The sequence below is a fragment of the Crocuta crocuta genome, unplaced genomic scaffold, assembly GCF_008692635.1.
Source record: "Crocuta crocuta isolate KB4526 unplaced genomic scaffold, BGI_CrCroc_1.0 scaffold7, whole genome shotgun sequence".
Lineage (NCBI taxonomy): Eukaryota > Metazoa > Chordata > Mammalia > Carnivora > Hyaenidae > Crocuta > Crocuta crocuta.
This window is the reverse complement of record NW_027531904.1, coordinates 9123515-9138066: the sequence shown is the minus strand read 5'-3', so window position 1 is coordinate 9138066 and position 14552 is coordinate 9123515. Positions and strand designations below refer to the sequence as shown.

The window sequence follows — 14552 nt, the reverse complement described above, 5'->3', positions numbered from 1 at the left end:
TCGCACTCTTCCTCGGGCAGCTCGGTCTCCGTCTGCGTGAACGTGAGCAGCACGCGGCACTTCACTTCTCGGACCTGGACGCCCGGCCCGCACGTGGCGCTGCAGGCCGCCCAGGGCTCCGGGACGAACCTGCGGAAAACCCGGAGTCACCGTTACACACGCCCAGCGGCCACAGCACTGTCCGCAGGGAAGAGATGACTGTTCAGGGGGAATCCCGGACACCTGAAAGGCCGTATTTTTCCTGAGGTTCAACCATGTTGTTAACGAATTTTCAAATCTTATTGGCAACAGAATTTTCCACTGGAGTAAATGTTTGCATCCATTTTATTTTTTAAATTTATTTACTTATTTTATTTATTTTTNTTAAGTTTATTTATTTTGAGAGAGAGAGAGCAAGCAGGGGTGGGTTAGAGAGAGAAAGAGACAAAGAGACAGGGAGAGAGCAAGCAGGGGTTGGGTCAGAGAGAGACAGAATGAGAGAGAGGGAGACACAGACAGTCCCAAGTCTGACAGTGCAGAGCCCAATGCAGGTCTCGAACTCACGAATCATGAGATCATAACCTGAGCCAAAATCAAAAGTCAGATGCTTAACTGATTGAGCCATGCAGGTGCCCCCGATGTTTGCATCCATTTGAAAATTCAGGGGCTCCTGGGTGGCTAAGTCAGTTAAGCATCCAACCTCAGCTCACATCATGATCTCATGGCTTGTGGGTTCAAGCCCCGTGTCGGGCTCTGTGCTGACAGCTCAGAGCCTAGAGCCTGCTTCGGATTCTGTGTCTCCCTCTCTCTCTTTCCCTCCTCTGCTTGTGCTCTGTCTCTATCTCTCTCTCTCTCAAAAATAAACATTAAAATTTGTTTTAAATATTAGAAAAACCTCAAATGCTGTGCTATCTCCCTTTGTACAGCAGTATTAAAATTAGGTTTCTTAAAAATTTGGTAATAAGTAAACCATAATGTAATTGTCCTTTCTAATCTGAGTTCTTCTATAATATGGAGAAATTTTCATCAATATTTATTCAACAAATCTTTATCAGGCTTATCCTTTAACAGATAGAGCTTTATTAAACTCTTAGTATTTAAGATAAATGTTTTCTGCAGAGTAGATGAAGCTTTCATATTATTTCCTACTTACATAAATACACTAAACTTCATCTTCTTGAAAATATCCTTGATATTTCACAATATGGCTGAATAAAGTATTTCTGATCCTGAATTATTGCCCACTAAATCGGAGCTTGTCAATCTATGGCCTGTAGGTCAAGTCCCACCCACCTGTTTCTCTACAGACTACAGAATGACTTTTATAGTTTTAAATGGTTGGGGGGTAGGGAAGAAGGATAATATGTTATGAATGACGTAAAATTCAATTAAAGTACCCATAATTGTAGATTTATTGGTACACATATGGTCACTTGCTCTCCTATTGTTCATGACTACTTTTATGTTACATGGCAGACATGAGGATTTTCCACAGAGACTGTCTGGCCCACAAAGCCTAAAATATTTACTATCTGGGCCTTTGCAGAAGATGTTTACTGATTCCTGCACTGAATTTAACAGCATCGATTCAGTAGGGGCACATGTATTTAAGTTATCCTGAAGCAACACTTGCATCGTGAGATATTCACAAGTGACAGGCAAGGAAGAGCTCAATGATAGAATAAGTTTGGGAAACTAAGGGCACAATAATGCTCAACAGGTTTATTTACTGCAAAAGTTTTCCAAAGACTATGATCTATGAACGCATGCTATAAATGCCTACAGGGGATGTAGTGTGCATCATTTCCTAAGTATAAGTGAATACAGATGCCTGTTCACAGGATAATGTGCTAAGTCACTCCAGAAAATGGTTAAGATATAGTTCCAAGGGCTCATGTTCAAAATCTCAGAATGGGTAGTAAGGGTCTCTCAGAGCCCTCCAGCCTTCTCTCCCTGGACAAGACTTCATCACACTTGTCCACAATCCAATCAGCAGAAGGAAACTCCACTGGGATACATGAGCCCCGTAAAGAACTACCAGTAAACCCTCCAAGTTCTGTTTACTGCATTGAAGAGTATTGGTGTAGAACTCCCTCCCCTAACCTTGGCCAGGAGAGGGCTCACCCAACTTCCCAGCAGGGAGGAGTATTGGCATATCTGCACAATGCTCTTCTCTCTCCTTGCTGTTTTTCCCGGTAGAACTGGAAAGAAAATGCCTGATTAATTTTAAGATGAGGCATCCATCCAATGTAATAATATGAAGCCGATTAATTCAGAAGGAATAGTCTCTTCTTAGAGACAGTTAAATGAAGTATGGGGTGGCTTCTATACTGGCATCTTTTGTCTAAACATACACAGAAAGGCATACGTATGTATACGTAGTATATATGTTATATACTGGTATACACATTTACAGCACAGATGTCTACATGTGATTTACATATAATGTCTCTTTTCTGGGAGCGATCACATGTGTCAGGGTCTACAGTGTATAATGAGGGGGCTTCCCCTTTTGTTTATAGCCTTAAAAGGTTTGAATTTTCTAACCATGTGCACACTGCACTTTTATGACCACCTTGTTTTCCCCTTCCTCTCTCCTTAGTAATAAAAACCAAAACTTGAGATGTAGATTCTTTTCATTCACACCACACCCGTGTGTCTCCTGTGACTCAGAGCCCTGTTAGAAGATGGGGCTGGAGGGAAGGCTCACTTCAGTTCCCAACAGGGCAAGTGATGGTCACATCCAGTGCTTTTTGTAAGGTGTCCTGGACCTTCCAAGTTGACTTTCAGAGACTCTTTTAGGGGTCCTCTTAAAAACCGGATGTGAGAGCTGTCCAAATTAGCCATGAGTGGTTTAAAGGGGGGAAATAAAGCTGTGGCAATTCAAACTTCATGTACGAACTAGCATGATGTTAGTTGTGGATTTTTCTAATTTTTCATTTATTATTATTGTTTATTTATTTTAAAATGTTTATCTTGAAAGACAGAGAGCATGAGAGTGCATGCACAAGCAGGGGAGGGGCAGAGAGATGAGAGAGAGAAAATCTCAAGCAGGCTCCACATGGTCGGCGCAGAGCCAGACATGGGGCTCAATCTCATGACATTGACATCATGACCTGAGCTGAACTCAAGAGTCAGATGCTCAACTGACTAAGCCACCCAGGTGCCTCATTACTGTCAAAGAATTTTTTTGTATTTGAGAGAGAATGAGTGAGCACATGAGCAGGGGGAGTGGCAGGGGGGCAGCCGGGGGATGAGGGAGGGAGACAGAGACAGAGAGAAGGAATCTTAAGTAGGCTCCACTCCCAGGGTGGAGTCCAACATGGGGCTCAATCACACAACCCTGGGATCATGACCTGAGCTGAAATCAAGTCGGTCGCTCAACTGACTGAGCCACCCAGCTGCCTCTGTTTAAACAAAATATATTACAGCATTCATGCAGTTCTGAATCTTGTTTGGTTTTGTTTTTCCCTCACAGAAAAAAAAAAAATTTAAGGATGGAAAAAAGAAACAGAGCTGCATGAAAACATCTGAAGCGCCACGTCTGGGCAAAACACAGCCGGAGAGAAAGAGCACAACAGAAGAACTTCAAAAGAGTAGCACCTCACTAATGTGAGAGTTTATTCATGAGAGGATAAAATGGCAGAATAAAATGGAAAACTAGAGAGCTGCAGAAATTAACTGAGACCTATGGACACGGTCACAAATCTAAGCTGGGACTCAGAATCAGGGAAACACAGAGGAAACAGGGCTGACCATCATATGAAGGACACGGAGACCCAGAAGCGCATGCAGAGTTGAGCAAGAGGGAGAGAGAGCTTTTTTTGTTATTTTTTAATTTATCTTTTGAGACAGAGAGGGAGTGAGAGGGGGGCAGAGAAAGAGAGGGAGACACAGAATCGGAAGCAGGCTCCAGGCTCCGAGCTGTCAGCTCAGAGCCCAGTGTAGGGCTCGAACCCATGAACTGTGAGATCATGACCTGAGCTGAAGCCAGACACTCAACCAACTGAGCCACCCAGGCGCCCGGGCAGTTTTTAGAGACAAAATGAGAGAGAACTGAAATAATCCAATATTGGAGATTCCTGGATTCTTCAAGTCCAGGTTCCAGCACATGACAAAGTATTCAGAAATAAAATATGTTAAAAAAAAAAAAAAGTGCCTAAAATACAGCTTGGAGAGGCACACCATCTCCCAGAAAAAAGTGATAAAAAGTGATGAACATAAAACCCTAGAGTTTTAGGCAGAATAATGGCCACCCCAAAGATGCTCACCCCCTAGTCCCTAGAATTTATGAATATGTTATATTGCATGGCAAACGGAATTTTGCAGATGTGGTTAAGGTTATGGATCTCAAGATAGGGAGACTATCCTAGCAAGATAATCCAATCACACATTCTTAAAAACATAGAAATTTCTTTGGCCGGAGTCAGAGAGATGCAGGAAAAGAGTGCAAGAGATTCAGAGCATGAGAGGTTCTCCAGCTGCTGTTGCTGGCTCAGAGACGGAAGGGGCCAGGAGCCAAGGAATGCAGGAGGCCCCTGGACATTGAGAACAACTCCCGGCCAATAGCCTGCAAGGAAATGGAGGTTTCAATTCTACAACTACATGGAACTGAATTCTGCCAACCACCTGAATAAGACTGAAAGGAGATTCTCCCTCAGGGCCCCAGACAGGCATTCAGGCTGAGAGACACCTTGATTTTGGCTTAGTGGGCACCAGCATAGAGGAATTGTTTCAGCCTACTGGGCTCCTGACCTATAGAACTGGTAAATCACTACTGCAGCCATAGAAAAGGAAAACAGTTGGCTAAAAAACGTTTTAGAAACCTGGGGCTTTGAAATAGGTCGGTAAGAAAGCAAGTTATGTCAATTTACTCATTTTGACATGGAGAAGTCAACAAAAATGGGATGTTGGTGATAAAAAAAAAATAGAAAAAGGTGAAATTACAAAGGATTGATCTCCAGTTACTGGAGAGAATGAATCAAGAAAGCATACATCATCTAGAAAATCATCAGAAACAAGGAGATACTTAAAATGGAGGCCAGAACTATTGGCAATCATTATAAGTTTAAGTGAATTAAACTCTCCTATTAAAATACCAAGATTCTAATTTCAAAATCTATACAAGCTACAAATGAAATGTCTTCGGAAATGTCAAAAGTATAAGGAATAACAAAGTGAGGTAAGAAAAGGTAAAAGGTATAAGTTTTAGAAAAGAAGAGATGAAGTTATTCTTTGATGATGACTTGATAACTATGGAAAACAGTATAGTTTATCGAAAACTTTTAGAAAAAACTAAGAGTTCAAGGAAATAGTCCCTATGCATGGGGCATCTGGGGGACTCACTCAATTAAGCGTCTGACTCCTGATTTCAGCTCAGGTCAAAATCCTAAGGTCAAGGGATCAAGTCCTAAGTTGGGCTCCACACTGAGCATGAAGCCTGCTGAAAGTTCTCTCTCTCCCTCTGCCCCCTCCCCCACTTGTGGTCTCTCTCTCTCTCTCTCTCTAAATTAATAATAATTTAAAAAGTCCCTACCTATCTATCCTAAAATTATCATGTTTCTCAAAATTCAGCCAATGCTTGCTGCTGTGCAACGAATATTACATTTATTATTTAATGTAATTTTCACAACAGCCTTATGAACAAGTACTGTTATTTTCCGGATTTTGCAGATGAAAAAAACCGAGGCTTAACATAGGAGCTTGTGAATAAACACTCTATAAGAAAGTGCAGGGCTGATATGATTAAAATCACAAAACACTGAATGGGCTCTAACCCCAGAGATCAGATTCACTGGAGAGAAGACCACATGCCTCTCAATGGGAAGACTCAAAACTAAAGATGTTCATCCCCCTTTAATTGATTTGGCAAATGAACACAGTTCCGATCCAATTTGGTGGGGGGAGGAGGCTGGAAACAGACAACTCTAAGGTTTTATGGGAGGCTAGTTGAGGGCAGTCATGAGCAGTTTAAAAGGAATAACAAAGACATAGCACTTGCAAAGCCTGATAGAAAAAGGCACTAAAAAGTTGCAGGAATTCCTGCAGGATACTCTGGTGCTGACAATGGAGTAGTCCATTTACACAATGAAGATACTATGAAATCAACATGGGCAGTACAAATTATTCACTAGATAGTGCTGGGGCAGTTCGTTAGTTATTCGAGAGAGAATTAAGTTAGACCAAGACCACATACCCCACGTCAAAGTAAATTCCCCATGGATCAAAGTTAAATGTAAATCATGAAAACATAAAAAATACAGTTGACCCTTGAATAACTCGTGGGTTAGGGGCACTGACTCTCTCCTCATCCCCCCAATTACAGTCAAAAATCCACATATGACTTTTGATTCCCCAAACACTTAACCAATAGCCTATTGGACCCTTACCCATAAAGTAAACAGTCAATTATACATATTTTATATGTTCTATATATTATATACTGTCGTCTCATAATAAAATAAGCTAGAGGAAAGAAATGCTGTTAAAAATCATAAGTGGGGGGCCCAGTCAGTTTAGCATCTTGATTCTTGATTTCAGCTCAGGTCATGATCTCACGATCTGGGGTCAACCCCCATGCTCAACTCCCTGCTGAGCGTGGAGCCTGTCTGGGATTCTCTCTCTCTCTCTCTCTGTCTCTCTCCCTCTGCCCCTCCCCCCTCACGCATGTGTGTGAACGCACGTGCGTTCTCTCTCTTAAAAGAAAGGGGTGCCTGGGTGGCTCACTAAGTTGAACGTCTGACTTCAGCGCAGGTCATGATCTCACGGTTCGTGGGTTCGAGCCCCACATCGGGCCCTGTGCTGACAGCTCAGAACCCGGAGCTGCTTCAGATTCTGTGTCTCTCTAACCTTCTTCCACTTACGCTCTGTCTCTCTCTCAAAATAAATAAACATAAAGAAAAAAGAGTGAAATCCTGCCATTTGCAACATGGGTGGAAGCAGAGTGTACTACGCTGAGTGAAATAAGACAGAGAAAGACACCATAAGATTTCACTCCCATGTGGAATTTAAGAAATACCGCAGATGAACATAGGAGAAGGAAGGAAAACTAAGATAAAATCCGAGAGGGAGGCAAACCAGAGGCTGTTAAACAGAACCCACGGAGGGCTGCCGGAGGGGTGTCTGAGCGGGGGAGGGGCTCGACGGGGGATGGGCACGGCGGAGCGCGCTTGTTGGGCTGAGCCCTGGGTGTTACGTGTAGGTGATGAATCGCCAAGTTCTATTCCTGAAACCATGATTACACTACATGTTAACTAACTTGGATTTAAATAAAATTTAAAAATGAATAAATAAAATAAAATGTAATCATGATGACATTCTCGGGAAACCCTCCCACTGCCTTCAAATGAAGTCCAAGCCCTTAGTGGCCGAGAAGGCGTCCAAGACGCGCTCATCGTCCAGCTCCTTCCCTGCTGCCATCACCACCTCTGTCCCCCACCGGCCCCTCTCCGCACCCTGAACGTCAGCGTGCAGGCCTGGCGCCACATCCGGGCGCGGCCCCACATCCGGGCGCGGCCCCACATCCGGGCGCGGCCCCCCCACATCCGGGCACGGCCCCCCCACATCCGGGCACGGCCCCTACATCCGGGCACGGCCCCTACATCCGGGCACGGCCCCCACATCCGGGCGCGGCCCCCCCACATCCGGGCGCGGCACCCCCACATNTCCTCATGCTTGTCAGGCGGCTCTCGCGACGCCCGCTGCGTCTCCGCCGCTCCCGGAAGCTGCCCCTGAGTCCCCGGCCCGTAACGGACACTCAGTCGAACCGGCCTCTCGTCGGTCTCGTGAAGCAACACCGAGGCGCTTCCTCGCGCCCCAAGCGGAGCCCCTCCCTGACCCTTCTGTGCGTCGGCGTCCTCGCCCGAAAGCGCGGGTCGTGACCGCAGCTCGCCACGGGGGCCCTGTCGGAACTGAGCTAACCCAGCACGTGGGCCCTGGCACGAGCGACGCCCGCAGATTAGCCGTTAGGACTGTGGTGAGGCCCGCGGCCTGCCGGAGGACCCGCTTCCGCAGGCCGGGACGGAGAAGGGCGTGAAGACGGCACCCGAAGCGCCCCGCACCGGCCCTACTGCCTTGGTTTTCATCTAAGAAAACGGGGAGAAGGGGGAACCCAGCCGCGGAAGCATCGTGAACCCCGAAGAAAGCGAGGTCTCCAGGGACGACGGTCAGCACGCCCCGCAGAGCTGGAAGGTCGGGGCTTCGCTTTGCGAGCCGTCATTTTATCCACGCCCTGCGAAAACTCAGAGCGCAGGCCGGGGCGAACCACGGAGGCAGAGATACTGCTCCTCTCCAGGCGGGCTTGGCAGGCTTTCTCGAAGGTTCTGAGCTGCAGCAGCGCCCCCTGCCCTGTCGCCGCCAGGCGAGCGCCCCACACACAGAGGCCAGCGGTTAGGAAAGGGCGCCGGGAGCTGAGGTGGCTGCCGTCTGACTGCAAACGCGGGTGAACGGGGGTGAACGGGGGCAGCAGTGGCGGCCGGAGGGAACGGCGAGCCTCACACCGCACAGCCGGCGCGGNTCGGGCTCAGTCTCCCACAGAGAGCAGAGTGGGGTCTTTCTGGAGGAAAGGGGCTGGGGGAGTCAGTGGGGAGGGGGCTGAGCAGGCCTGGAATGAAGATGAGGTCCAGATCGCCCACAGCTTACGTGGCACTGCTCCTCCAGCGACACGAATGGGGGGCGCCTGGGTGGCTTGGGTGGCTGAGTGTCCCACTCGATTTCCGGTCAGGTCATGATCTCGGGGTTCGTGGGTTCGAGCCCCGCGTCGGGCTCTGTGCTGACAGCTCAGAGCCTGGAGCTGCTTCAGATTCCGTGTCTCCCTCTCTCTGCCCCTCCCCTGCTCATGCTGTCTCTCTCTCTCTCCCTCTCTCTCTAAAACTGAATAATAAACATTAAAATAAATAAAAATTAAAAAAAAAAATGAATAGGATTTTCAGACCTTGAAAGAGGCCCTTGGGACTCTGATCCAGTGTTTCCCAACCTTGGCCGCACCCTCCCCAGTCACCTGGCGTGCTGACTAAAAACGCCGGTGACAGAGCCATAGACAGAACGTCGAATGGAGGCGCTGGGGGCCGGGGGACCGGAAGGGCGATATGGGGGGTTAGTGCTTAACGGTACGAAGTGTATGTGGGTGGAGATGAAGCGGTTCTGGAGGTGGGTGGTCACACAATGGCATCAGCGTACTTTATTGCCACTAAACCGTGCCCTTAACAATGGTTAAAGAGGTAATTTTTTAAGTTGAAGTGCAATTGACATACAATATTCTAGCAGTTTCACGTGTGCATCAAAGTGAGCTGATATTTTTATATGTTATGACACGATTCCCACGGTGGGCGTCCTCACTGTCAGTCACCATGCAAAGTGATTAAATATGACGGACTATGTACTCTGCTCACCCCCATGACTTATTTTATAACTAGAAGTTTGTACCTCTACACCTCCCCCATCTATTTTGTTATGCATATTTTACCACACACACACACACACACACACACAGAGTTATCTGTCAGAGCTGAAAACAGTCTAGTGACTAAGCCCCACCCCCCAGCGTCTGTCCTGTGGGGCCCAGAAATCTGCATTCAGGTAGCACCACTGGTGATTTTGATGAAATTTACACTCAGAGAAGAGAATTAGTACAAGGGCAATGTGGATGTGAGTGGCAAGTTGACGCAGGCCAGGCACAGCCATCAGTTCCGTGTGGCTGGAACATCCCACTCAAGGCAAAGTAAGGAAGTGGTCAGGGATGAGGCCGGGAGCCAGGAAGGGTGACGGCTCCCGCTAAGTCCCACTAGCCTTGCCAACGAGTGTAAAGCTTTGGGAACCCTTGGGGTATTCTCAACGTTGGAAGGAAAAAAATCAGATTTGTGCCTTAGCTGGCCTAGTCCAGGAGCTGTGGAATGGGTAGGTTCGAAGGGACTGTGTGGGAAGCTAATCAGAAGGCTTCTGGAAGCATCCTGGTAAGTAAGTTCAGGATCTGGAGAGGATGGTAGTAGAACAGAGAGAAGGAGCTGGAAGGAGACAGATTTGGGTGGGTACGATTGGCACGGCCAGTAGCTAACGACATAGAAGGGAAGAATGAGAGGCAAGAACGGCTCCAGGCTTGTGGTCTGGGGAACCAGACAGCAATCACATTAGCCAAGAGAGGACATGCAGAAGGAACAGCCATTATGATCTAGTTGTGTTCTGGGGACAGGAGATCCTAGTAAGACGTGTCACCCCAGACGGAGAACTCTGGTCTTCCTTGCCTCACAACGACACACCCCCTTTTGGGTGTCTCGAATCTCTCTCTCTCCTTCCCTTAACAGAATCACAGGAGATGGAAGTGGGGAGAAGGTTCCAGTGGCAGTGAGCCCAAGATCCTCCTTGTATAGCTGGGAGGTATAGACGTGTCAACCGACCTGTCTACAATCCTTACTATCTTGTTAATATATTTAAGGTCATCCTAACTTCAAATAAAAACAACAATACACAAACATACATACAACCACTTCTTCCCATCAACTTGACTACCAGTCTTCACTCGGTCTTTAATAGTCAAATACCCACTCCCTTCTGGCTGGGAATTCGTTTCTTAAATCTCTGCAATGATTACTTCTCTACTCTTTGAATGGTCCACTCTAATATTAACTGGAAAAGACTCTTGTCCATCTAAATCACATTTCCTCAGCCTTCATGGTTTTTCCTTGGCTTTCTATGAAATCTGCACCCCTTTAAACCCTTCACCGCCTTGGCCTTTACAACCATGGTCCTTCCCAGGGTCCCCTCCTCCCTCTTCTCACTACTCCTTTTCCTGTGTCACCCACTTCTTGTGACCCCCCCTTCCTCTAGATCAACAGGCTTCAGTCACGAGCCCAGAACCCCTCTCTCTCCAGTCAGTGACTCTGGGGTCTTTCACCTCACAGCGTCTGTGGTTTCCTCTGGGTTCACTTCCAGGCCTGACTAGTCCATGTGGAAAAGTTCTGAAAACAGCAATGAGGTTGGTAAGGGATCTAAAAACAACACATGAAAACCACTGGAAAAGGCTGAGGGATGAGCCTGGGAAAGACCGCACTCTCGTGACCCAGCTTCCTTCAAGTTTGTGAAAACCTGTCACGTGGGATGGGGCGTAGATATGGGTTTTTTTTTTTTCTGTTTCAGAAATCAGAAATTTGAAGGAGGTATATTTAGCTCAATAGGAAAAAAAATCTTGCCTATAACTTTTGTGGTTCAACAGAAGAATGCGCTGTCTTTCAATGCAGGGAGCTCTGTCTGTTGCCGAAGGCACTGAAGAAGAAATACCTGCTCTGAGTTGGAATTACCTTTGAAATCCCTTTTCCTAGAACACTTGGGATTACTCCCTAGGTAAGCAGCTGGTCAGCACCACAGACTTCATGTATGTGGCAGGGACTCAGCTGTCCTGTGCAACTACTTGCGTCTATCATCAGTGCTGTGGTTCTTCTAGACTCCTGGGCGAAAAATCTCAGAGCACCTTTGATTCCTTGCTCTTTAGGTCCGTACCCTCTGCCTCCAGAAAGTTTCTCTGATTTACTCTTAATTCTTCATTTCCGCTGATACCATAACACCCCGGACTTGCCAAATCACATGTGGAGAGAAGTCATTAGATTTCTGAGTTGGAATGGACCGTGGAGAGATGGGAGTCCAGCCTGCTTGCATTATAGGTAAGGAGAATGCGACACAGAAAAACTAAAGTCTTGTCTATGGTCCCACAGTTCAAAGCAGTTGTTCTAGGCTCCAAGATGCAGAGTGCCATATTCTTTGCATTGCTCCTTACCACAGCGGCTCCAGGACGTCCCCTGATAATCATGTGGGCCACCCTGATACATTTCAAATAAATTGGTTTTATACAGATTGGCCATGACTTCACCGTGGAATGACTGATTTATTTGTATAATATTGTCATGGTCCTTGGTCAAATCATACGTGTTAATCTAGATCTAGGAATTATCCCCAATCTCTTAATTGTAACAGACCACTGGGTCTGCTTTGAGTTAACACACACTGTGCTTTTATGTGCTTCTCACAGATAATTCCAAAGTAGAACTGCTGAATTGTGAAATAAAGACGACTTCCAGCCAGCTCGAGCTCTCTAGAGTCTGAAAATTCAGGTCATTTGGATTTGAAATGTATCATTGTACTCCAGCGAGTACAAGAATTACATAGATCATGTTAACTGGCTGGGCCCTGATTACGCCCATAAAAGGCCCCGGACTCACGTTGGTTCTTCTGTTGCTATTCTGGGCTCTTCTAGTTCTTGGGCTTGTTTCAGCCACGGTAAGTTAGCTTCCACTGGACTTTTTTCTAAGAAAAAGGGAACACAACAAGCTTAAAGCAGTTGGACACATGATCTTTATTTGCTAAAGATTTCATCAATAAAGCAGTCACGCTTTGCAAAGGCCAAGAGGAGTCTTCTATCACAGGACCCGAAGTGGCTCCTGGAGTGAACCAAACATTTCTGTCGTGCATTTTTTCCCCTAACACATTATCCCAAGGCAACCAGATGATCTCCATCGCATAGCTGAAGATGTTCTCCAAGTGAACATAAAAATGCCTTTTATAACCCAATACCAATCTCTGTTGTTTACATAGGAAAGCTCTTACTTCAACCGCATCAGCTTGCTTTCTTTTGCCACAAATCCTTCTCGTCCAAGAATAGAGAAATCGATGGAGAAAATCAAATAACATAGATGTTTAGAAAACTGGGAGGAGGCTTACTTAAACGTTTACTGGTGCAGTTGCCGAGGGAGCTGATTACCGAGTACGACCATCACGCCCCTTTCTGTGATTTTAAGCCTCGTTAGATATGAAGAAAGGAACACACTATTATGAAATAAGAAAGGAAATACTTTGGGGCTACTTCAGGGAAATCACAGACACTGAGCCAGTGGTTATGAAAGTACTATCGAGTGCACAAGGCAGGAGGAAAGACTTTACCAACGACATGACATAACCAGTATTTGTACCTTGCGTGGCAACCAGGGGTTTTTCTGAAGGGCGGACATAGTAAATACGCATTTGTGAAATGGTTCATTGAAAGGCTCTATGTATGGATAACGAACCCAGAAATAATGGAGAATTTTACTGTCCTTTCTAAAAGACTAAGGAAGACTTCTTGGCACTAAGGAGTGGGAATAATCCTTTTTCCATTTCCAGAAAGGAAATACTTGGCATGCGGGTTGGTAATACCTCACTAAAGCACATGGAAATAACCATGTATGGAAAGGAATGTATATGGGAGACGTGAGGCCACGGCTCCCTGCCCGTGGACGCCACCCATTTCTGCTGAGAATTCCTGGGGAATGAACAGGAAGAACAAAAGAAATTCGAAAGAATTTCCCAGGGGGAAGTTTCCTGCTCCTCTTTCTCTTTATCCGTCTCCTTTTCTTTCCCCCCTTTTCTCTTTCTCCTCACCTTCTTTTTCTTCAAAGCAGGGAGTCCATCAAATTATGCCACGTCCACCAAGAAATGTTGGTGTAAGCCCAGACAGACAGGAGCCGCTCTACAGGCACTGAGTCGATAAGTGCTCAGTTACCAGCCCCCCCACCCCCAGGTCAATTTATCAAGTTGGTCCAGCTGCTTTACCTGGTGGACAGGTCTAGGTGGACACGTCTAGGTGGACAGGTCTAACTGCCATCTGTCGATAAGACCATTTTCATAAGATGGTTAGTCGAAACGTAAATCCTGCAATATCCGAATGAGAGCTGGAAGACACCACTTGATTTAACTTCGACACGCCCCACAAACTCACCTTTTGGTTTGTAGCAGGGGATGGGGATAATACATTCTTCCTTGATGTGTAACTTCAGCTGTGGGTTGCAGCCGCCGACGTGCTGCCCCCGGTGGTTGATACACAGAACGACGCGGTACCGTAACCCTCGGCCGCATGTCACCGTGCACTTTAAAGAAGAAAGGAGAAGCCAGTGAACTTCTCGTCCACGAGGAGACCCACAGAGGCATTAATGACCTAAGCCAAGGAAAGCCCATGATCTAGGTGAGTATCAAACACAAAAGACGGTTAGACAAACATTATGTAAAGAAGGGGGAAGCTGATTTTCCAGGATCCTCTGTGTGAGGACCCCTCCCTCTGCAAGGCCTCTGTCCAATCCTCAATCTGAAAACTATTTCAGATGAGGTCACAGCACAAGAAAGACTGAAATGACCTGAAATTGTTCTGTTCGATATTAAAAGAACTTGATATAGGTTTTTTCAAATCTGATTAAATTTTTATGACATTATCCAAAACAATTTGAGAAAATGGGAAATTTTTTAAACTATCTATTAAAAAAGCAAATTCTGATCAGTCATGCTAAAGGATTTGCTTTCCATTCTATCTATAGAAATCGATCCTGCAAAACGGTGTTCATATGAAGAGGCCATTGTATTCAGGCCCAAAGCTCAGGAGAAATACTGTCAAAATATCAAGCAGTTTAAATTAATAAAAACATTTTGTGGGGCACCTGGGTGGCTCAGTCAGTTAAGTGTCTGACTTTGGCTCAGGTCATGATCTCACGGTTCATGAGTTCAAGCCCTGGGTTGGGCTCCGTGCTGACAGCTCAGAGCCTGGAGCTGCTTCGGACCCTATG

The 14552-nt window shown here is 46.2% G+C and overlaps 1 protein-coding gene across 1 annotated transcript in view; it reads right to left on the bottom strand.

The window, feature by feature from the left end:
• The window catches only part of ADAMTSL3 (ADAMTS like 3), a 292158-nt gene that overhangs the window by 106349 nt on the left and 171257 nt on the right, over positions 1-14552 (bottom strand). The window contains exons 18-20 of the mRNA XM_077774280.1: positions 13718-13865; positions 12186-12270; positions 1-129 (exon numbers count right to left, since the gene is read on the bottom strand). The exon at positions 1-129 is cut by the window's left edge and continues 182 nt beyond it. Coding sequence (XP_077630406.1) covers positions 1-129; positions 12186-12270; positions 13718-13865 — 362 coding nt within the window. The remainder of the gene's footprint in view (positions 130-12185; positions 12271-13717; positions 13866-14552) is intronic.